The sequence below is a fragment of the Leopardus geoffroyi genome, chromosome D2 (assembly GCF_018350155.1).
Source record: "Leopardus geoffroyi isolate Oge1 chromosome D2, O.geoffroyi_Oge1_pat1.0, whole genome shotgun sequence".
Classification (NCBI taxonomy): Eukaryota; Metazoa; Chordata; class Mammalia; order Carnivora; family Felidae; genus Leopardus; species Leopardus geoffroyi.
Window position 1 is genome coordinate 60,821,092 of NC_059334.1, and position 23,581 is coordinate 60,844,672.

A 23,581-nucleotide genomic window follows, 5' to 3' on the forward strand; every position below is an offset into this window, starting at 1 on the left:
TCTCCCTGCCACTCTCCTGCTTGTGTTTGCTCTCTCATTCTCTCTCTCTCTCAAAATAAAGAAACTTTAAGTACTAACTAACTAAATAGATATAGATAGGTCTTCATTAAAATGTCTGGACTTCAAAAAACATCATTAAGACAATGCAAAAGGCAAGCCATAGACTAGAAGAAAATATTCGCAATAAATATATATGACAAAGAACTTGCATCCAGAATACACAAAAACTCTTAAATAACACACACAAGACAAATGAACGGATTTTCAAATTCAAGTATTTATTTACTTTGAGAAAGAGAGTGTGTGCACAGTGGGGGAGGGATGGAGAGGGGGGAGAGAATCCCAAGCAGGCTCTGTGCTGTCAGTGCACAGACTCACACCAGGCAGGCTCGATCTCACTAACCGTGTGGGATCATGACTTGAGCCAAAATCAAGAGTCTGACACTTTAACTAACTGGGCCACCGAGGCACCCACCGATTTTTTAAATAAGCAAATAGTCTGGACACTTCACAAAAGATATATAACGGCCAGTAAGCAAATGACAACTGCTCAACATCACTTGTCATAATGCAAAATAAAATTGATAGTAAGTTATTTTTTTTAAGAACCATAACTGAAGTATTTTTATTTTATGTAAAATGAGTTAGCATTAAGCTAGGTCTCTTAGATATCCACCATCAGGTAGGTATCTTGGATGACCCATTCAAGGAAGTTCACTTAATCCAACTTAATGAAGCCTATATCCTTTGTGCACTGATGAAAATACAGCCGGCACATATCGAGGCTGTGTTTCTGGATCAGACCATGTGGGTTTGAACAGAACGAGAACCCTGGCCAAATTTCCTCAAATGGCTCTAGGAGAGCTGCTGGTGACCCATTTTGGATGTGACACATCTTGCATGTGACAAGGCAAAACATAATACTAATTTTTTAAATTGTAATGTATGTAGTATAATGAGAACACTGCATACCCATAGAATAAGTAAAATTAAAAAGACAATTCCAAGTGTGACAAGAATATGGAGTGGCTAAAACTCGTACTCATTGTCAGTTGGAATGAAAAATGGTACATTTTTGAGAACAGTTTGGCATTTTTTAAAAAAGATCTTTACTGAGATATAATTTATATACCATAAAATTAACTTATTTATTTATTTAAAAAAATTTTTTTAACGTTTATTTATTTTTGAGACAGAGAGAGACAGAGCATGAACGGGGAAGCGTCAGAGAGAGAGGGAGACACAGAATCCGAAACAGGCTCCAGGCTCTGAGCGGTCAGCACAGAGCCCGACGCGGGGCTCGAACTCACGGACCGCAAGATCATGACCTGAGCTGAAGTCGGACGCTTAGCCGACTGAGCCACCCAGGCGCCCCTAAAATTAACTCATTTAAAATATACAGTTCAATGCTTAAAATTTTTTTTAATGTTTATTTATTTTTGAGAGAGAGATAGAGACAGGGCATGAGCAGGGGAGGGGCAGAGAGAGAGGGAGACACAGAATCCAAAGCAGGCTCCAGGCTCTGAGCTGTGAGCACAGAGCCCAACACAGGGCTCGAACTCACGAACAGCGAGATCATGACCTGAGCCGAAGTCGGATAATCAAACGACTGAGTCACCCAGGCGCCCCTTAATACTTTTAATGTATTCACATGGTTGTACAACTATCACTATGATCTAAACTTAGAACATTTTCATCAGCCCTTCAAAAAACCTTGTACCCATTAGCAGCCATTCCCCATTCTGTTTCCCAACCCTAGCCATGGGTAACCACTAATGTATTTTCTGTCTTTATAGATGTGTCTATTCTGGACATTTCAAATAAATGGAATCCTTTGGGTCTTTGTGTGTGGCTTCTTTCACTTAGCATATGTTTTCAAGAGTCATCCATATTGCAGCATGTATCAGTACTTTATTCTGTTTTATGGAGGAGTAATACTCCATTATATGGATGTATCACATTTTTTAATCTATTCAGTTGCTAATGGACATTTAGGTTGTTTCTAGTTTTTAGTTATTATGAATAATGCTACTATAAACACTTGTGTACAAGTCTTTGAGTGGACATATTTTCATTTCTCTTTCAGTAAATACCTAAGAGTGTCATAATATAGATGAATCTCAGGCACAAAAGAACACACAGAAAAGACACTGGTGGTTGATTAGGGCCCAGACTCATGGTTAAGACTGACCACAAAGGAGAACTTTTTGCAGGGATGGAAATGTTCTACATGTTGTGGGGGTGGGGGGGGGGGTGGATAGTGGATATATGTATTTGCATGATATATATTATGTCAAGTATACCTCAATAAAGTTTTTAAAAATTCAGTAAATCATGACTAGATTAAAAACAAAAAAGATGGGGGCACCTGGGTGGCTCAGTTGGTTGAGGGCCCAACTCTTGATTTCAGCTCAGGTCATGATCCTAGGGTTGTGGGATCGAGCCCCACATCAGGCTCCACACTGAGGGTGGAGCCTGCTTAAGATTCTCCCTCTCTCTTTCTCTCTCTCTCCCTCTTCTGCCCTTCTCTCCCATTTGTATGCTCTCTTTCTCTTAAAAAAATTTAATTAAAAAAAAAAGATGTACAACTATGGCAGTAAGCTTATGTCTTTTTTTGGTATTACTATTCCATTTTTGGTTGGGGCAAGAATGATTCAGACTGATGGCAAGTAACTAAGTTAGGAATTCTCAGTATTTTGACAATGCCAAGGATTCTCCTCATTGTGCTCCTCCTTTCCACTCCTCCACTCCTTGAAATCCTCCCTGACAAATTCAATGGACTCTGGGCAAGGGCACCTGTGTGGCTTGATTTCAACTCTTGATTTCTGACTCTTGATTTTGGCTCAAGTCATGATTTCAGGGGCCCTGTGTCGGGCTCTGTGCTGTATGTGGAGTTTGCCTAGGATTCTCTCTCTCCCTCTTTCTGCCCCTTCTCTATGCTCTTCCCCTCTACAAAATAAAAAGAATAGACAGATAGACAGATAGACAGACAGACAGACAGACGGGCTCTAGGTGGCAATCAACAGTGTCTGGAATACTTTTCAAGCGGACACTAGCTACATGAGGTTTTTATAAGTGGCTGTACTTACCTGGACCTTCTGACAAACTCAATAATTTGCCAAGCTTGGGGGTTTATAGGGTCCTTCCTGTCTTTACCAATCTAATGAAGGTTCTGATTTTTGCCTTTTTAGTGAAACTGAGGCAAGGATAAAGATATGAAATGATCATGGCTCTCCTTGTGGAAACTCATTCTAAATAAGGGTCACTGGCCAACCATTTATGGATTTCTGAGGCAATATTTCTCTAGGGTACAAGGAGACCAGGGAGGTTTTATCTGTCCTTAGGTTTATACAGGATCAAGTGGGGCTGCTGCAAGCATGCCGCATACGTCAGCTGAGTGAGGTCTACACAGGCAAAGGTCTAACCAAGAAGTAGTGATGCTGATTCTTACATTGTGAAGTCTTCAAGGCAGGCACAATCTTTGCATTTTTACAGCCCCTGGCTTGGCACATAGCAGATACTTCTATACTTGTTGCACCGAAGGAAATTACTCTGGGGAACTTGAGGCTAGGGCACATATTCCTGGTCTTATTGCTCTAACCAAAGACACTCAAAGTCAGAGAATTCTTAGACCAAAGGAGGTTCTTGAGGGTTTCCTTGAGAGGCAAGGATTGGTTGTTTTTTAAAACACTTTAGCTCAAAGTGGCTGAAAAAAAGAAAACAAGCCAACAGCCCAGGAACTAGAACAAATAACAGCCTGGTAACAAAAATCACAGACTCTATTGAGTGAGCACTTCTCCCTCTACTGTGTGCTTACAGTGACTTTCTATCCAGGATAACCTGGCTATCTCTCCAGGGCACAATTATCCAATATAATTGTTTGGAAACAAGGATCCAAAAGGTGAACAAATCTCTTAGGCTAAAAAAGATGATGCCTTTTTAAAAGGTAACTGTTTCCTCTATACAGCTACCTTGCATATAATACGTAGAAGTTTTTTTCTAATAGAAGTTTATTTCCCCTTTTTTTCTATTTTCGTCTCCTATACTTCAGGATTAAACTCAATTTCAAAACCAATATAAGTCGGCCAATTCTCCCAGTCCGTCCATGTCTTTCAAGCCTGCTACCAAAGGGCTTTCCACTACCCTGAGATTTATTGATCTGACAGACTGGCTCTGCCCTTCAGCAAGGTGGATCAGATAATGAACCTCACAGTGGTGATTAGTGAGAGGCCATCAGCTGGTTAAAGGAGTGGTGACAGTGACTTTCTTTAATTTCCCTGGGCAGTTGCCCCCACCTCCCTGACTTTATTTGGCTGAAGCCCTAGACAGCCCTTGTAACGCTTTTCTTTGCACTAATTACAGATCCAGTGTGCCCAGTGCCCAGGCCCTTTCCCTCCACAAGCAAGGCACGCAATCACACTAAGAGGCAGCCAAGGAAATGAAGGTGGGGGAATCATGACACACAAATATTGCATCAGGCGTTCTCCTTCTCTGTGGCTTATTATAGGCAGGCCACTCCTCCCCGCTCAACCCAAGAGGCAAGTGTCTCTGTCCTCCCCACCTGAGGTGTCTTTCTTTGGAAACATATCACGGAGGGAGAGAGAAAACATCATCTCTGCTCCTAACTCACGAGCACTGTGACATGGGGTCTCTGCCTCCCTGCCAGGACTCACGGATCTATCCCTCCCTAAAAGACAGAATTCTTTACCAGAAATCCTAGTTGTGAGCTAACCACAGTTTCCCTTCTAGTTGAGTGGGTCATTTTTAAGACTGCAACCTCCTTTGTGCAGTTATCACTGCGAAAAGTCAAAGTACTGTTATGGTACCCAGCAAAAACATTTCCCGTTAGCACAACTCGGAAGAGGTAAATTTGCATGGCAACACTTGGGGCCTCTGATGTTACCACAGTGGCAAACCGTGCTCTTTCTAGCACACCTTATAGAGTTTTGAGCTACCTCCTGAGGAAAGGGTTGCAGTGGAAATAAAAGTTCCTGGAAGATCTATTTGGGAGGAAAGAGGTGACCAAAAAACAAACCAAAGGGGGAAGTCTTACTTGTACACTCTCATTTAATAATTGGAATAAAGGATCCTTCTTAGATTAAACCAAGAAAGCAAGGGCTGCTGTCCCCTGTAACCTCTGGAAAAGCCGACAAATACTGCAATTCCTACAAGCTCCAACACTATTCCTCTATTCGCTGCCAATGAAGCTTCAGTGGCAGTGAAGCCTGACTGAGGAAGACCAGAAGTTCATGTAATGCACATTTCACAATTCATATTTAATTGGAGAAAATGCTGTCAGTGGCAGAGATGAATAATAAGCTGAGCTCTTCACCAGTGACCTCTGCATTCATCTAGCTTGGCTGTGGGACATTAATTTTGAGAGTCTTTGTTTTGTTGTTGTTTTAACAAAACGGAACTACCACTTTAAAAACAATTAAAATTCAGTATGCTTTTAGATTTTGACCCATATAAATATATTGTCTATTACAAAATAAGTCGCCTTTGGTCTGTGGAAAAGCTTTATTTCTCACAGTAACTTTGCTGACATGCTTGATGGAATAAAGAGACTCTTTCCTCATTTATAAAGTTATCATACTGTGCCAGAAGCCTCTACTCAGGCATTGCTGTCTGGCTGACAGGCAAACTCTCCAGGCCCCTGTTCAGTACTTTCCTTCCTCAACTGAACGGTCTCTTCCCAAACCAGGGCCTTTCCCCCCCACCCCCCGCCCCCCAGGAATGAGCCCTATTACCTGCACTGTCTCTGCTTCTCCCTCCACCTTCCTTCAGAATACCTGGCAAGCTCAAGCTGTCACACATGCCTTGGCCTGATGAAGTGGAAGGAGCTCAGACTTCAGTGTCAGACAGACTTATGTTCACATTATGGCTTTGCACTAACAGCTGTGTGACCATGGACAAATTACTTAGCCTCATTAGCATCCTCATCTATAAGATAGCTGTACCTATCCCAAATAGTTGATACAACCATGAAGCAAATAACCTATATAAAAGTGCCCAGCTCACGAACTACTAGCTTTTCCTTTCCTTTTATCTATTTGTGTCCTCTTAAAATCCAAGAGGACTCCCCTTTCTCTGGCAGTGAAGCCCACCTCCTGGTCCAAGTGAGACCACGGCCATCCTGGCAGCACATCATCAGCTTATCCTCTTATCTGGACCTTCTTAAGATGCCCTATATAACATAAAGTTGATTTCCGAGGTTAAGCAGCTTGTAAGAAAATCCTTCTTCCACTGACTCTGTCTTTCCTGTTTTAGTGAATCCAGTTAACAAACAACTCATATTGAACTTTTTTTTCTGCCAAACAGGTCAACATTCAGCTGGAGTCTAAGCAAAGGCAACAAGGAAGGCAGGGTCTCTGACAGCCAATGCTGTGTCCCATGTTTGCACTCAATAAGAGTTCACACAGCAACCATCACTCAGGATTATAGAGAGGCAGTGCAAAACTACAGGCTGTTGTGGAAAAACAACAGGAAACTGAGTCATGGCTATCATCATAGGAATCCTAAACCTTAGGTCTCCAGCAGGTGTCTCTGTCAAGGCTGCTTTCCATGGTGGTTAAGGCCCTACTCTAAGATGAAAAAACATCACAGGGACTCTCAGAGTGGAATACTCAGAGATCTCAACTGTCCCAGGGAGAACTTTCTATCAGTGGCTCTCATGGGGAAAGTGAGCTACACTCACTCCCTGCTCAGAAAGTCCTGCCTCACAACTTTACAGCCTGCTTCTCCCAATGCTCCTCAACAACTAGTAATGTGCTAGAGCTGGCTCATACATAAACCGTGAGATCATGACCTGAGCCAAGGTCGATGCTCAACCGACTGAGCCCCCGCCGGCAACCCCAAGATTTCACTAGGATTTCTCAATGCCTAGCATTTATTTGTAGTGGCTCTTATCTTAGGATCAGGAGAAAATCAAAAAGGTTTAGAAAGATTACTAATAGGTATACTAGCTTCCAATGTAACCTTCAGATGTGAAGCATCTCTTTTCCCTAATTTACTTTAATCTAATCCTATAAATAAGTTATATTCTTTGCTTTGTCACGATACTTTTAAAGATACCTCTTGCAATATACAATATTATTCGTGCCTCCTCTGAGTCCAAAATCCAAAGCCCACGGTGAGAGTGGAGACTTAAAGAGATAATGGGAGGTAAAACTCCATAAAATTCCGAAAGTAGAAAACTTAAGAATCTAGTTACATTGTCCTATGGTCCTGTGACATATGGGGATGCCAGCAGACCACCTTGCTTATCCTCCTGGGAAATTGCTAAGTCTCCCTGTAGAGAAATGTCTGGTAGTCTCCTCAGCCACTTGGATGAAAGGAACACCAGCTTCAAGAAAGGTTTGCCCACTCGGAAAAACAAAGTAGAATAGTGGTTGCCAGGGGTGAGGAGGAGGTGGGAAAGGAAGTTGTTCAATGGATAGGGGTTTCGTTTTGCAAGATGAAAAAGTTCTAGAGATCAACAGTGCAATGATGCACACATATCAACACTGGTGTACTGTACACTTAAATGGTTAAGATGGTAAATTTTGTTATGTACTTTTTACTAACATTTTTTTTTTCAACGTTTATTTATTTTTTTTGGGACAGAGAGAGACAGAGCATGAATGGGGGAGGGGCAGAGAGAGAGGGAGACACAGAATCGGAAACAGGCTCCAGGCTCTGAGCCATCAGCCCAGAGCCCGACGCGGGGCTCGAACTCACGGACCGCGAGATCGTGACCTGGCTGAAGTCGGACGCTCAACCGACTGCGCCACCCGGACGCTCAACCGACTGCGCCACCCAGGCGCCCCACTAACATTTTTTTTAAAAGCTTGGTTTGCTCATTAGGCCTTATCACATGCCTAGCACTGAGGCTGGCTCATACTAGGCCTTTGATTAACACTTATGAATTGAATCAAAGGCAGTACAATTAGGTCAGGGAGGAGAGTCAGTACATTGTGGGTTATGGGGTCTGTGATGACAACTGAAATGACAGAATTATATTTCTTTTTTTTTTTTTTTTAATTTTTTTTTCAACGTTTTTATTTTATTTTTGGGACAGAGAGAGACAGAGCATGAACGGGGGAAGGGCAGAGAGAGAGGGAGACACAGAATCGGAAACAGGCTCCAGGCTCTGAGCCATCAGCCCAGAGCCTGATGCGGGGCTCGAACTCACGGACCGCAAGATCGTGACCTGGCTGAAGTCAGACGCTTAACCGACTGCGCCACCCAGGCGCCCCCAGAATTATATTTCTAAGTCATCCAGCCTCTGGATATCCTGTGATCCAAGGACAAGGGTTACAGAAACTCTGGTACTCTTCTCCTTTCTTTCTGTCCTTTTCAGGTCCTCGCTTTGAGTACATTTTACAATCTATGCCTCTCTATTGACCCAATTCCTATCCCTGCTCTTTCAAGGCTCAACTCAATTCTTCTCTCCTCCAAATGGCCTTTCCTGACCACCACAACCTGCAAAGGTCTTCCTCTAACAGGAGTTCACAGATCCCACTGCTAGTACTGGTCAGCTATCGATAAGCTGTGTTAAGCCATCTCTTGAACTTATTCCATCCTTTGAGAACAAAGGCCCTTTATCATACTTCTCTATTCCTCAAATGCCTAGCATAATCTGAAGCACAAAGCAGGTGCTAAATGCTAAAATACTGATAGGTGAATGAAGGCTGAAGAAAGCAAGGGTGGGCCAACCATTTATTTGCTTTCCCATGGGATATTTCAAAGTCACAAAATTGGTCATGAATGTGACTAAAAGCTTAAGGAATCAGGCACTCAGAGAAGGTTTTGACTTGAATCCTAAATTGTGACTACATACTCTAGATATTCAGAGCTCTAGAGAATCTTCCGTAAAATCCTACCATGAAGTCCTTCCTCTCGTCTATTAGGAAATCAGAGCTGATATAAATCAACATGTCACAGCATTTGTAAACCAAAACAAATACTGAATAGCTTAAAAAGAGCTCAAGATCCTCAATGGGCATTTTCAAAGGTCTGATGGCATCAGGAACAAGTAAAGTATAAGGTACTTACTACTAAAGGAACTATGCCAGTGATTCTTAAAATTTGGAGGACGGTGGGGAGGTGTCAAAGACTGGTTAAAAATTTTAAGAAAGATGGACTTTTTTTTTTTTTAAAGATTTAATTAAAAAAAAAAAAAAACTTTTAAAAGTAATCTCTACACATGGGGCTCGAACCTATAATCCCCAAGATCAAGAGTCACACATTCCACCAACTGAGCCAGCCAGACACCCCAAAATGGACCCTCTTTAAGAAAAAAAAAAAAAAAAAACCGGGGCACCTGGGTGGCTCAGTTGGTTGAGCGTCTTACTTCGGCTCAGGTCATGATCTCGTGGTCTGAGTCTGAGCTCCACATTGGGCTCGCTACTGTCAGCCTGTCAGCGCAGAACCCGCTTTGGATCCCCTGTCCCCCTCTCTCTACTCTTTCCGCGTTTGAGCTCTCCCAGAAATAAACAGATATTAAAAAAAAAAAAAGGACATATATATATAGAGAGAGAGAAAGTAAAACAGTGGTACAGGGGTGGGGGGAGGAGAAACGGGCAGATGATGTTTAATGGGCATGGGGTTTCAGTATGAAATGATGAAAAAGTTCTGGAGGTGGATGGTGGTGATGGCTGCACAAAGATGTGAATGTACTTAGTGCCACTGAGCTCTACACTTAAAAATGGTTAAAATGGTAAATTTTACGTATATTTTATCATATACACAAAAAGGAGTCAAAATGAACAAGCTTCACCATCAACCTTGGACAAATGTGACATGTGTATAAAGTTATAACAATGCATGCAGTTTATTACACTAGATAATGAACAACTATTCTGTCACACTGAGGGTATTGACTGATTAAAAAGCTCGGCCCTCCATGAAGCCAATGAGAAGTAACAGAAAAATGTCATGTATCTTCTGGAAATTTGAAAAGAAGCTCCAGTGTAAGAGAATGGGCTTTGTTCAGTAAGCAATAATGAATTTACAAATATCACTTTGAAATGCCTCAAACAGAGGCTGGAATGTGTCTGGGTGCTGTCGGAACTCAAAAATTCACAAATCTCTTGCCAGAAGAAAACGGCAGGCTGGGCAGGCAGATCTAGCAAAGAGCCTTCTCTTGTCTGCTGTTTTACTAAGTGCTATAAATTCCAGTTAACACCTATCCATAGTCTTCAGGGTTTCTTTTTTTTTTTTTTTTTTAGGGGTACTTTATTTATTTACTTACTTACTTAATGTTTATTTATTTTTGATAGAACACAAGGGGGGAGAAGAAGAGAGAGAGGGAGAGACAGAATCTGAAGCAGGCTCCAGGCTCTGAGCTGTCAGCAAAGAGCCTGATGTGGGGCTCGAACTCACAAACCATAAGATGATGACCTGAGCTGAAGTCGGTCGCCCAACCGACTGAGCCACCCAGGTGGCCCCTAGGAGTGCTTTAGAATCTACTTGGGGATTAAGTTCCTGATTTTTTTCTCTCTACTTAGTTTGCTGCTAACAACTACAGGGCCCAAATGGATCCCATAGCCAGCTCTTTGGGAAGCTGTGAATACACTTAACATTAAGTGATAGTAGGCATTTATGTTCAGAAGTGGAGGGGGAGAAGTGCTCCAACACATGTTGGAGATTAACAAGGCGGTCAAATACTTCTAATCTGATAGTGCTAAGAATAAAACCAAGTGCACCCTAATGCTGTCATTTAGAGCCCTTCAAAGTCAGCTAGGGAAGAGAAGCAACAGCTATTTTAAGGGCAGTTTTGAAAAGGGTCCTAGAATAGCAACACCCTTCCCCCACTCCCAAAGTGAAAAGGATTGCTAAGAGAGCTAGTGTACAAAACTCTGTGACAGCAAGGACTACACTCAGATTATTCACCATGGATCCTCACTACACAGCACCACACCTTGCAAACGGCAGGCATGTAATTACTTGCTCACTAAGTAAATCTTTCAGAGCCATTATCTCTTCTCCATTCTTGAATAGGACTGTGTACTCTCCCTCCCCACAGAAATCACCTCATCTCTGGCTTGTGGACTCTTTCTGAGAGGCACTTTCATCACTTCATTTAACTTTGAGAGAAGTTGGAGGAGGGTGAGGACACGTGCTTGCTAATCATCCTTTTCCAGATTGCCTCGTGCGCCAGAATGGATTTTTATTATTGGTCTGTGGCTGCTACTGCTGTAGAAAGATTTCAGCCTGACCTTCCCAAGCTGCTGGGGAATGAATACTGCACGTGGCTGACAGGGAAAATGTGCCTTCCTTTTTTCTTTTCTTTTCTTTTTTTTTTTTTTAAAGCTTTTAGACTAACCAGAGCTCACTGTGGTAGGAAAGTCACCCTTTCTCTTATTATACAAAACTCAGGATGTTGAATTCTTTTGCATAAAAATGATATAGTAAAACCAATCTGAACTGGTCCAACAGGGAAAAGGTAGCATCTTGAAGTACCTCACAGAAAGCAGTGGCATCAAAGAACAGGACTTGGGGAAAAAAGAAAATGAAAGCTATTTACAAAAGCAGTTTAAATAAGAGGATGGATTCTCACAGCTGGCCTCACAAAAGAGAACAAATATGTCAAAGGGAACAACAGACTAATAGAGTCCTATCCATCTGGCTGAGGAAAGAGCCACTGGTGAGAATACTGAGAGGCCTGTTAGGGAAAAGGCTTGCCTGGTGCCTCACTGAGCTGGCTGAATAGCTTTTAGGAACACTGGAACACTCGCTCATACCACTGCTGGTTGGCTCTGCTAGCAAAAGATTCAGAGAAGGGTTTCACCGATATACTGGCAAAAAAGGGAGAGCATATTTTATTGGTTTGGAACTTATACCTTTACTCTCGACTCATGACTACCCCGGCCCTCCAGCTGGGGAGTCAGGTAGGAAAGAAAGGAGATTGTGTAAATGGGATGTCTCAGTTGGTGCTTTTAAAAACAGAACTCAAGAGTCTCATTCTGAAACATCAAGTTCAATCCCATGCCACGCTAAAGCCCCATCTGTACTTTTATATAATGCAGTGCCGAGTGCAGGCACTTAGGGAGAAGGGGAAATCAGGCCAGACTCAAGGAAAACAAACACATAATGCTATCTGCATCTCCAACTCAGTCCATACCACAGAAAAACCTGCTCAGAAATAACTGCTCAAGGCAAATAGAACTCAATTACTAAGGAAAATCTGCCCCAATGAGGGCTCATATTTTAACAAGCCAAATAGCATCAAATTAAGCTGAACTCAGGGTTTTTCTAATTGGCAGTTTTATCCATTTCTAAGTTCTCATTTCTTATTTTTAAAAATAAAAATGACTCTCTGCCTAAAATTAAAAAAAGAAATGCCTATCACCCACTCTAAAATAATAATTCACCGAATTTTCACCTACATATCTTCTATACAATTAATGAACCCCTTACATGGCACAAAAGCAGAAGCCAGCACTCTATTTAAAGTACTATCAACAAATCCCTTACTAATTGCTCTTAGCAGCCTGGCTCCTGCCACCAGAGGATCAGTCACAGAATACCTCTGCTATCAAAGAGAGGACAACTGCTTGATCCCTGCCACCAACTCTGGGGAGGGTTGTGGCTTACCTGCTCCTCTGACAGTTGGGATATGTGATTCACAGCAGCATAGGATTCAATTTTGGGGTTAAAGTGATTGATGATGGCCCTGAAAAAAAGAATTAACATTAATATGGCATCAGATGGAAGAAGCAGATAAATAAGTTAAAAATAAGTACCAAGTACCCTCTGGTTTAGAGTGTGAGTACATGGGAGTGATTGTCAGAGAGTAACTATCTTTTTTTTTACTGACCATGAGGTCACATGGTGGGGAACGGATAACTCTGAAATGAGAAGTGTTTACAATTTATTAGATAAAGAGGAGAATCAAGTGTCTCTGTTCTGCAAATGAACCAGGGGGAAAATCTCATAACCAAACAAAAAACAAAACCAAGCCTCCTTCAGGCAAGAAACAAGACCCAGGGGGCTCTCCACTAGGGGGCCCTGATGTTTCAGTCAGAAATAAAAGTAGTTTTCTCTGCTCTGACTTAGGAGAACAGGGCACTTGGTAAAGCTGGACCAACATGTAGGCTAAATACAATCTCTGAAGAAGCTGAGCTTTATCAAAGCCTAGAACCAACCTTCATACTTGTTAGTTAATGATTTCAAACCACAATGTTATTTCCAGCCATTCAAAATCTGAGTGTCATTTTCAAACACTTCCTTTCCATCACCCTCACATTCAAGGTCACCAAGTCTTATCAAATATAGTTCTTAAAAATCTCTGAAATCTGGGGGCGCCTGGGAGGCTCAGTCGGTTGAGTGTCCGACTCTTGATTTCAGCTCAAGTCATGATCCCAGGGTTGTGGGATTACGACCCACATTGGGGCCCCATATGGGGCTCCACACTGAGCATGGAGTTTGCTTAAGATTCTCTCCCCCTGCCCCTCTCTCTCCCATGAGTGCTCTCTCTTAAAAAAAAAAAAAAAAAAAAAAAAAAAAAAAAAAAAAAGTCTGCCATCTGAAATAAATAAAGTTCCATGAAACCAATACTTCGGTGTATATACAGGTCCTTGTCACTTCTTATCTCGTGTGGCAGAAAAAGCACAGGTTTCAGATCAGAGTTTAGCATAATTCCAAATTGATACAAAAATGATTAAATAAATGGGAAGAGATGAATCTTTCTTTCTTCTTTTCTTTTAGAGAGAGAGCATGAGCAGGGGAGAGGGGCAGGAGAAGAGGGGGAGGGAGAGAGACACAGAGAGAGAATCTTAAGCAGGCTCCACACTTAGCATAGAGCCCGACACAGGGTTCGATCCCACAACCCTGGGATCATGACCCGAGACAAATCTTTCTAACAGAACAATTTCAAATAGTATGTGTGGATACTCTCCCCTTTAGGAGGTGGAGTTAGGTTCCCATTCCCACTGAGAGTAGGCTAGACTTAGTGACTTATTTCCAAAGAATAAAATAGAGTAGTAAGAGAGGAAAATGGTAACTTTACAGTAAAGAATCTTGGAAAATACTGTATTATTAGCCAAGTGAAGACGGTGAACATTCATGTGGCATGAATCTGGTATTCACGTAACCTTTGGTATGATCTTTTGAGAAGGGCACTTTGCTTCTGTTATATACTTCCAAAATCCATAACCTCAATCTAATCATGAGAAAAACATGAGACAAAACCAGGCTGGGGGCATTCTACAGAATACCTGGCCAGTACTCCTTAAGACTGTCAAGGTCACGAAAAACTATACTTGAGGAATCATCACAGACCAGAGGATCTTGAGGAGACATGACAACTAAATGTAACATGATACCCTAAACTGGACCCTGGAACAGAAAGAGAACATTAATGGATAAACTGGTGAAATCCAAATAAAATACGGAGCTTAGTTAACAGTAATGTACCATTGCCAGTTTCTTAGTGTTGAATAAATGTACCATGGTAATGGAAGATGCAGGAAACCTGGTTAAGGAGCATGTAAGAACTCTATGTATTATCTTTGTACTTTTTCTATAATTCTAAAATTATTCCAAAATAAAAACTTTATTAAAATTTGTGTGCATGTGCACCTGCACATGCAAGTGAATGTATGGTAGCACAATTGAAATCAATATATTCTTTTAATATAATTTACTGATAGTATAAAATTCTTGAACCATTTAATCTAATATGGATAATGAAAGTATAAGCCAAAGCTTAAATAAGAAAAATCATGGTTTGGCCATTTGTTATTTTGGGTTTTTGGGATGCTATATGTCTCAGAGGAAAAAAAGTGGGAATAACACCTACCTTAGCACTTAGTACAGTACCCAGGAATAGTACATTGTAGGCATAAAATAAATGTTTGTCGAAAGAGTGACTAAATCTTAAGAGGATTCTTGTAACATTTATATAATAAAGCAATGTCAAACATCTACCACAGTGCCTGGCACACAGCTGGTACTCAATAAATATTCAGTGAATGAATACATCAAACAGGACAGTAATGGGTCAGGAACAGAGTAAAATTCTGGTAACTTGTTTTTCCAGAGACTACCAAAAAGGGTAGAGATGTTATGTGCAAGTTAAGGTTGTAGCTTGGTCTAAATCCAAAGTGGGAAAGAATCTGGACCAAGTAGGGGTCAAATAATTTTCTCATCCAGAAGGTGAAATTTTGAGGATATTGGCAGGGATGACAACAGTCCAGGAGCAGAAAAGGAAAACCAGGAGCCTAAATGCAATGAAAAGACAAGGGAGGAGGTTTAGAGAAGAACTGAGAATCCCACCAAACCTAGCAGCAGTACCAAGTTAAAGTTAATCCAGTGTAGAGTGTGATCATAGGGTCTAGCATCCAAGAGCTAGGATTAAGAAAATAAAACAAGGATTAAGAAAATAAAACACGGTAACCAAATCAATCTACTGTTAAATCTCAGTTATTTTAGGAAAAAGAATTTGAACTCTGTAAATACATTCATTTCACGGTTTTATAGTGGTCTTTTTTTTTCGGGTTTTCCTTAAATTTCTCAGTAAAATTTTTTTGAAAAAATGTTTAAAAAAATCCTGACTCAACTGAACTAACTAGGGTCGTTTGTTTTTGTTTGCCTAGGTTTGGAGAACAGAGAACTCCAAAGTATCCTAGTGTCCGTCTGGGTGGGAGAGTAGCAGCCATGGGAGCCCAGCTGGCAGCCCAATGAAGCTGGTAAAGTCTGGACAATGAAATAATCCCTGGGAATGAAACTGATGGGGATGCTGTAATTCTGTTCCTTTTCTACCTAAGGAATTCTCTCACTAGGAAAGAAAGTAAGGAAAAAGAAAAGAAGGAAAAGTGAAAGGAGAAAGGGAAAGAAAGAAGAAGAAGACAGGGGAGGAAAGGGATGGAGGGGAAGTGGGAGGAAGGGAAGAGAAAGGGAATGAGGGAGAGAAATGAAAAACCTGGAAGGCATTCTCAAAATGTATACTTATTTCCTTCTCTTCCCAAAGTTATACCCGTCAAGTGTCAGCTGGGTCTATGCATGGTCTATATCATCAGGGCATATGTGCTGATATTGTCTGAGCAAATACATCCTGAGGGTATGACAGATATGCCACTCTGGAAATTTGGAATGAGGATAAGATCATCCTCCAACCTCCCCATGACACCTCCATCCCAGAGCCTCAGATCTCAGCAGGCAATTGAAGCCTCTCACCAGGCATGGGGAGGGACTATTTAGAAACCTGAGAGAAGGGGAACCTGGATGGCTCAACCAGTTAAGTGCCTGACTTAGGCTCAGGCCATGATCTCATGGTTCATGAGTTGAGTGCCACATCAGGTTCTGCACTGACAGCATGGAGCCTGCTTGGGATTCTCTCTCTGCCCCTGTCTTGCTCACTCACTCTCTCTCTCGAAGTAAATAAATAAAAACTTAAACAAACAAAAAACCTGAGAGGTGGAACAGTGTAAATTCAGTTAGCAGTCTCCAAGCCAGTAACCACAAAGGGCATAGAGTACATATCTCTGCTTTACTTTTCTTGCTGTCTCTTTGAGACAGTTACCTGTAAAATCTGAGTACTAATCTGATCTACTGGAGATGCCAGGCGCAGGGCACTAAGCCTAAGAGGCAAGAAAAATAGTCTGGCACTGGCTGTTCTCTTTCCAGGCTCTTTAGCAAGGAATTTCAGAGAGGGCTTGGAAGCTTCCTATTAAAGTTCTCAGGACTTCATACTGCTGAAATGGAAATTTCTTCTGAGATAGCAAAGAGATGACAAAACACTGAAACCAGGCTAAGTCCGCCCACACTGAGTGACACATGCCTCTGCAGTAACTGAAATACTTAGCTTCTCCTTCTCCAGCAAGTTTGCAGCCTACTAGGGCTCACCTGGGTTGTGATTCCACACTGCCCCACCTGGCCAGGTCCTAGAATAGGATTTATGCCTGAGTAGCTCTCAGTGGGAGAAAGATGAGGTACTACATTTATAAGTGAGGAGCCTCTCTTTTCTTTAGGCTTCCCTTCCCACCAGTATCATCTCCAAAGGGATTTAATACTATCTCCTCTGAACATTTTTTGGTGGGGAGGTGGCGGGGGGGGAGGGGGGGAGTCTTCTGATACATTCTAACAGTAGCTTTCTCATTTTACTGACCCAAACCTAACAGATAGCAATTGTCTAACGCTTAAGTCTAAAATTTGAGTGTTCCAGAAAGAAGATATGGCAATTTCTCTCTGTCTCCTTCTTCTTCCCTCTCTGCCTCCCTCCACCATGTAAAGGCACAAGGCAGAAAGCAGCTGTGAGCAAACCAGGAAAAAAGTCCTCACCAGAAACTGACCCTTGCGGAACCTTGATCTGGTACTTTTGGCCTCCAGAACTGTGAGAAAACAAACATCTGCTTTTTAAGCTACCTGGTCTATGATATTTTGTTATGGCCATTGAGAAGACTGTACATGGATATTCTACTCTCCACTGGGCCCTGGCATTCGGGCAAAGCAGACTGCAAGCCAGAGTCAGTCTTTAGCAAAGTAGTAGAGTAGATAAGGTCTGCTTCTCATTCTGCAGGTTACTTCCTCTCTCTGAAGCTTTCATATTGTGGGTTATTATTTCCTTCTCTTCTAGAAGAGGATCCTGAGGTTCCTGTGTGACAAAGTTCCAGTCACAAAAGCCACACATGTAGCTACATGGGTTACCAGTTTCCCAGGCAGAGTGGGCTGGGCCCTTTAGCCTTTACTAAGTGAGAAATACAGACTTCAATAAAGAAAGATCTTTTGAGGGGTGTATGAGTGGCCTGTACCATAGAGAAGGCACACACAGGAGAAGGCACACACAGACTGAAGACATACAGTGTCTGAAAAAATAGTAGGTTAGGCCATACATGGCCAAGAAAGAGATGTTCATTTTTCCTTTCATTTGCATCTTGAGATTGATTTTCATCTAATCGCAGCCTTTCAGGTATTTAAACAAAACCAATCTTATGTCAGCTAAAAGTTTTTATGCTGAAAAGTATTTAAAAAAAATTTTTTTAATGTTTATTTATTTTTGAGACAGAGAGAGGCTGAGCATGAATGGGGGAGGGTCAGAGAGAGAGGGAGACACAGAATCTGAAGCAGGCTCCAGGCTCTGAGCTGTCAACGCGGGGTTTGAACTCACGGACAGTGAGATCATGACCTGAGCCGAAGTCAGACGCTTAACTGACTAAGTCACCCAGGCGCCCCATATGCTGAAAAGTATTTTAGAAAAGAGGACTTGAAAGGAAGAAAAGGAGCATGAAGAGGAAGGTTTGAGTGGGCAAAGAATGAGAAAGCATAGCCATTATGAAAAAAATAACATATGACAAAGATGACCAAAAAAGATGTCCCTTTGACATAGTGGCAAGACAAATGGGAAAAGAATAGTCTATTCAAGAAATAGTGCTAGCAAAACTGGATATCTACATGCAAAAGACTGAAGTTGGCCCCCAACTCCACACCGAATACAAAAATTAACATAGAAAGGATCACAGATCTAAATGTATGATCTAAAAACCATAAAAACCTTAGAAGAACACATAAATCTTTGTGACCTTGGGTTAAGCAATGATTTCTTAGGATACCAAAAGTGGAAGTGAAAAAAGAAAAACTAGCTCAAGTTTAAAAATTTTTGTGCCATACATGAAACCATCAAGAAAGTGAAAAGACAACTCATAGGATGGGAGAAAATATTGGCAAATCATACATCTGGCAAGAAACCTCAATGAAATACCATTTCACACCAACTAAAATGGCAATAATCAAAAAACCAGTAATAAGTGTTGGCAAGGACATGAAAAAATTAGAACTCTCATATATTGCCGGTGGGATTGTAAAACGGTACAGCTACTTTAGTGGTTTGGCAGTTCCTCAAATATTAATGCATAGAATTACCATATGACCCATTCTCTATACTGACAAGAATGAAGACATTATGTCTACACAAAAATTTGTACACAAATGTTCACAGTAGCATTATTCATAATAGCCAAAACACAGAAACAACCCAGATGTCCATTAACTGAAGAATGGATAAACAAAATGTGGTATAGCTGTAATAGAATATTATTCAGCCATAAAAAGGAATGAAGTACTGATCAATGCTACAACATGGACTAACCTTAGAAACATTATGTTAAATGAAAGAAGCCAGACACAAAAGGCCACATATTGTAGGATTCCTTTTTTTCTTTTTAATATTTTTCCTTCAAAGCTTATTCATTTATTTAGAGACAGAGAGAGTGCATGCACGCGAGCAGGGGAGGGGCAGAGAGAGAAGGAGAGAGAGAACCCCAAGCAGGCTCTGTGCTGCCAGCGCAGAGCCTGATGCAGGGCTTGATCTCACAACCACAAGATCATGACCTGAGCCAAGAGCAAGAGTCGGATGTCTAACCAACTGAGCCACCCAGGTACCCCTGTATGATTCCATTTATAGGAAAGGTACAGAAGAGGCAAGTTTATGAAGACAGAAAATAAATTAGTGGTTATTTTGGGCTGAGGGTAGGGTTAGAGGAAGAATGGGGGCCGTCTGCTAATGGGTATGGAGTACCTTTGTGGTAGGAACAAAATATTCTAAAATTAGATTGTAGGGATAGCTGTACAAACTGATGATAAATTTTAAAATAATGAGTCATATATGTTAATGGGTGAGTTGTAACACATATGAATAAAGTTGTTTTTAGGATTAAGACCACCTTGACTCCAGCAGTTCTTAAGTAAGCCGCTTTCCCCAGGAACCAAGTCTACACAGAATTCACAGATCCCAAGGTGTTTCACTCACCAAGATAACTTTCCTAGAGCTCACATACGCTAGTGCTGGTGGCAAGAGGAAAAGGAGCTCACTGGGTCACTGACTAGTCTGCACATTACAAAGCAGAGAGAGTTTGAGGAACTTCTGTAGAAGCCTCTGTGGTGGGTGCAGTGCCACATGAAGTAGCAGAGATGTGAGTGAGACTGGCAGTGGAAGTCACATGTGCAAGAGAGGACCAACTCTCCTGAGAGATAAGAAGAGTTCAACTCCTGGTAATATGCTTGAGATCTTTATTTTATTCTTAAGTTTTAAAAGTTTATTTATTTATTTATTTTTTTTTTTTCAACGTTTATTTATTTTTGGGACAGAGAGAGACAGAGCATGAACGGGGGAGGGGCAGAGAGAGAGGGAGACACAGAATCGGAAACAGGCTCCAGGCTCTGAGCCATCAGCCCAGAGCCTGACGCGGGGCTCGAACTCACGGACCGCGAGATAGTGACCTGGCTGAAGTCGGACGCTTAACCGACTGCGCCACCCAGGCGCCCCAAAAGTTTATTTATTTTTGAGAGAGAGAGGGAGGAGAGGGGCAGAGAGAGGGAGGGAGACACAGAATCTGAAGCAGGCTCCAGGCTCTGAGCCGTCAGCACAAAGCCCGACACAGGGCTTGAACTCACGAACCATGAGATGACCTGAGCAGAAGTTGGACGCTCAACTGATTGAGCCACCCAGGCACCCCTCGATAACTTTAGATTAAAAGGCCTGCATCTCGCAAATGATGTCAACTTTTGGCTACTGAACAAAAAATTCCCTGGAATAAAACTTTGGGGGTATACTGGTAGGGAAGAAGGAAGGCTCTCTTATTCTCAACACTCTTGAACACTTTTTTTTTTTTTTAATGGCTGGAGCTGCCCACATTACTCAGAGACAGCCATCCATCCAGGACTAGGAAGAAGATTTAAAGAAATAAGGCCCAAGGAAAGGGAAAGAAATCTGGAAGTAGAACTTTGTGGGGAAAGGGAATATAATTTCTAACCAAACCCCCAGCTTTATTCAAACTGGAACTAAATGCTTTATGAGAGCAGGGACCAAATTTATGTTACTCACCACTATATTTCCAAACTTTAGCAAAATGCCTGGTGTACTGGGAGATTCAATTTTTAAAAGTGAATGAATAAATCAAAGTCTAAGAAGGTTTTTGTTCAGTCTTACCACAAGTAAGGAGGTCTGTGATCACCAGCTACTCTCAAAAAGTATGAAAATAACAATAACAATGTTTTATGCCCATCCCAAGAGAAAAGGTGACTTGGACATGAACAGCTGTCCTTCAAAGAAGGAACAAAAGTCATCACTGAAGACAGTAAACCTTTCTCTTCCTCTTAAATCATACCGGGAGGCCAGAGAAAAGCTTTCTGGCAATCCTTATTAAAGTAATCTAATATCTTCTGAAAGTAAGCCTAGGTTTTTGTCTGGGGTAGCGGAGTAGGAAAGGAGCAGGGGAGTGTGTTATACTCTGTTACTGGGTCTCCTAATGCCACTGAATTAGGAAGTCCCAAAGAGGAAAGGCAAAAGAGACAGTGTCATAGTAATGGGAAATTGCTAAAGTCAGCCAGAGAGAGATAGCTCTGCACTCAAAGCACCTTTAAAGGCAAGAATCTGGGCCACCCTCTAATGCAATTGCCAACTTCTGACTGCCAAAGACAGGGGTCACTTATACAAACTGAAGCAAAAGGAAGCGGACAGATGGAACAGCAAGGCTGAGCCACAAACTGGCTAGGGATTTCTTGCTCCATTTTTAACTTATTCTCTCTGACTCATGACTCTGCAAAGCAGCTTTCTTTTCCCTAGTACTGGGTGGATGATGGCTGAGACACATAGTTAATGCCCAGCTTACTCAAGAAATGCACAGGAATGTTACCTTAACCATGAAGGCAATGTAGCTTAAGAGAATATGTAGATTCTTTCTCATATCCAGAGGGAATCTAAAGCAAATCCTCCAAAGATGCAAATTCTCACAATCCCAGCTATCTCCCACAGCATCTGAGGGTCTTTTATGAAACAATAGATAAATCACAGTTTCAACCAGAAGCCCAGAACATGGTGACTGTTTCCTTACTGAGATATTTGAAGCAAGCAGCCTAGCTCTAAAAGCTGCTATGTAAATCCTTCAAGCAGAAAGGAGAAAAACAGACAAAGGTTGCTTACAGGAAAAGTTTCCGTAGCTCTCATTCCAAGGAAGGAGGAAACATAACTGGTATACTCAAGATGGTACACACTGAGAATATTCTTAGAAGTTTCACTCTAAAATTATTCCTATAAGGCTACTAGATATATATTAAAGAGTCTGAACATGGGTGCATATCTGAAGCCTGATAAAAATAAATTTGGATCTCAAGCCTCAACATCATAAGAACTATAGTCTTGTATTTTCAAATACTTGCTAAACATGTACATCTGGATGTCATGCTTTTACTTACATGGTTTTCTTCACAGGGAATGCTATTTTTCTTTACGCCTAAAAAGCGTAAGTCTTATTTTTCCCTTGACGGCCCAGTTAAAATACCACTGCTTCTATGAACAACATGGTATATATAAAATGAAAAGCAAGGCTTTAGAGGCAGTAGACCCAAGTTAAACATCCTGGTTCTTCCACTTCTAGGTTGTATGACCTTGGGCAAGAGACCATACTCTCTAGTACCAGTTTCTCCATTTGGTTGGATTTCCTTTCCAAAGTTTTCCTCTGTGTTTTCCTATATAACATCTAGCCTGACCTAAAGGGAAAATTTTTTTTCCCCCACAAGTAGCTTCCCCTTACCTAGACCTAAAAGAGCAGTGCAGTGATCTATACTACAGAGCATATTCTCAGATATCTGGGATTAAAGACAAGAAAACTGTATTTATAATTGCTTCTACCTGGGAAATCTTCGTATAGGTAAAAGGCTGGCTTCTGAGAAGGGGTAAAGGTAGGACTGAATAGTATGAGGCAGCAGATAAAATAGTTCATCTGAGGTTGAGTTATTTAATTTTTTTTAAGTTTATTTATTTTTAAGTAATCTCTACCCAAGGTGGGGCTCGAACTCACAACCTCAAGTGTCATACACTCCTCCAACTGAGAGATCAAGTGTCATACACTCCTCTAACTGAGTCAGCCAAGCACCCTGAGATATTTAATTTTAAACTATCATTTCTTTTCACCTTCAGAATTGTCTCCCATACTCCCATTTCATGCAGTAATAAGCTTCCTTCTTCATGGAGTCAACGAATCTTCAGCCCATCCTGTTCAACAGCAACAAAAAAACTCAATTTCCCTTGATGCCTGTTAACAGCAGTGCATTACAAGCCTCAGAGACTCTGCTGATTAACATTAAGCAAAATAAAATCTAAAGTAAGAATACCTGCTAACCTTTTCACTTTGAAACTATATAGTCTAAACTTCAGCAACTGACCCTTTAGAGTGTTCCTTTAACTCATCTCCTATGTACTAGGCTTTAACCCTTTCATGTCTATCCCCTTTCTTATACCGCTGTTCCTGGGGCCATTCTTTTCAGGACCAGAGACACAAACGTGGGTTCATTTCAACCTTGCCAAAGAAGGCATTTTGGCAACCACCAAGAAGGATGAGCTACTACTGGTCACTGCACCGAGTTGCTTACTTTACCCAGTGATCCAACTACGTAAACTGGCCCTCTTAATTACTAAGGAGAACTTGACTTATTTGTGTACACAAGTTTATTAGTTGAAGGGAGTGGAACAAGAAATGTGTATCATTGACTACAGCATAGTAATCCTGATATTTCAACTTAGGGAATGATTTGGGTCAACATTTCTTTTGATTTCTAGGTGAAAAACAAGTGACATACAAGGTAAGTTATTCACCTACTGGAC

At 41.4% G+C, this 23,581-nt stretch overlaps 1 protein-coding gene and 1 pseudogene across 2 annotated transcripts in view; both read right to left on the minus strand.

Annotated features, from left to right (window-relative positions):
• The window catches only part of ARMH3 (armadillo like helical domain containing 3), a 175,564-nt gene that overhangs the window by 24,040 nt on the left and 127,943 nt on the right, over window positions 1-23,581 (minus strand). For both annotated transcript variants that reach the window (XM_045438667.1, XM_045438666.1), the window contains exon 24: window positions 12,580-12,658. In XM_045438667.1, coding sequence (XP_045294623.1) covers window positions 12,580-12,658 — 79 coding nt within the window. The remainder of the gene's footprint in view (window positions 1-12,579; window positions 12,659-23,581) is intronic.
• On the minus strand, window positions 423-1,099 carry LOC123576992 (annotated as a pseudogene).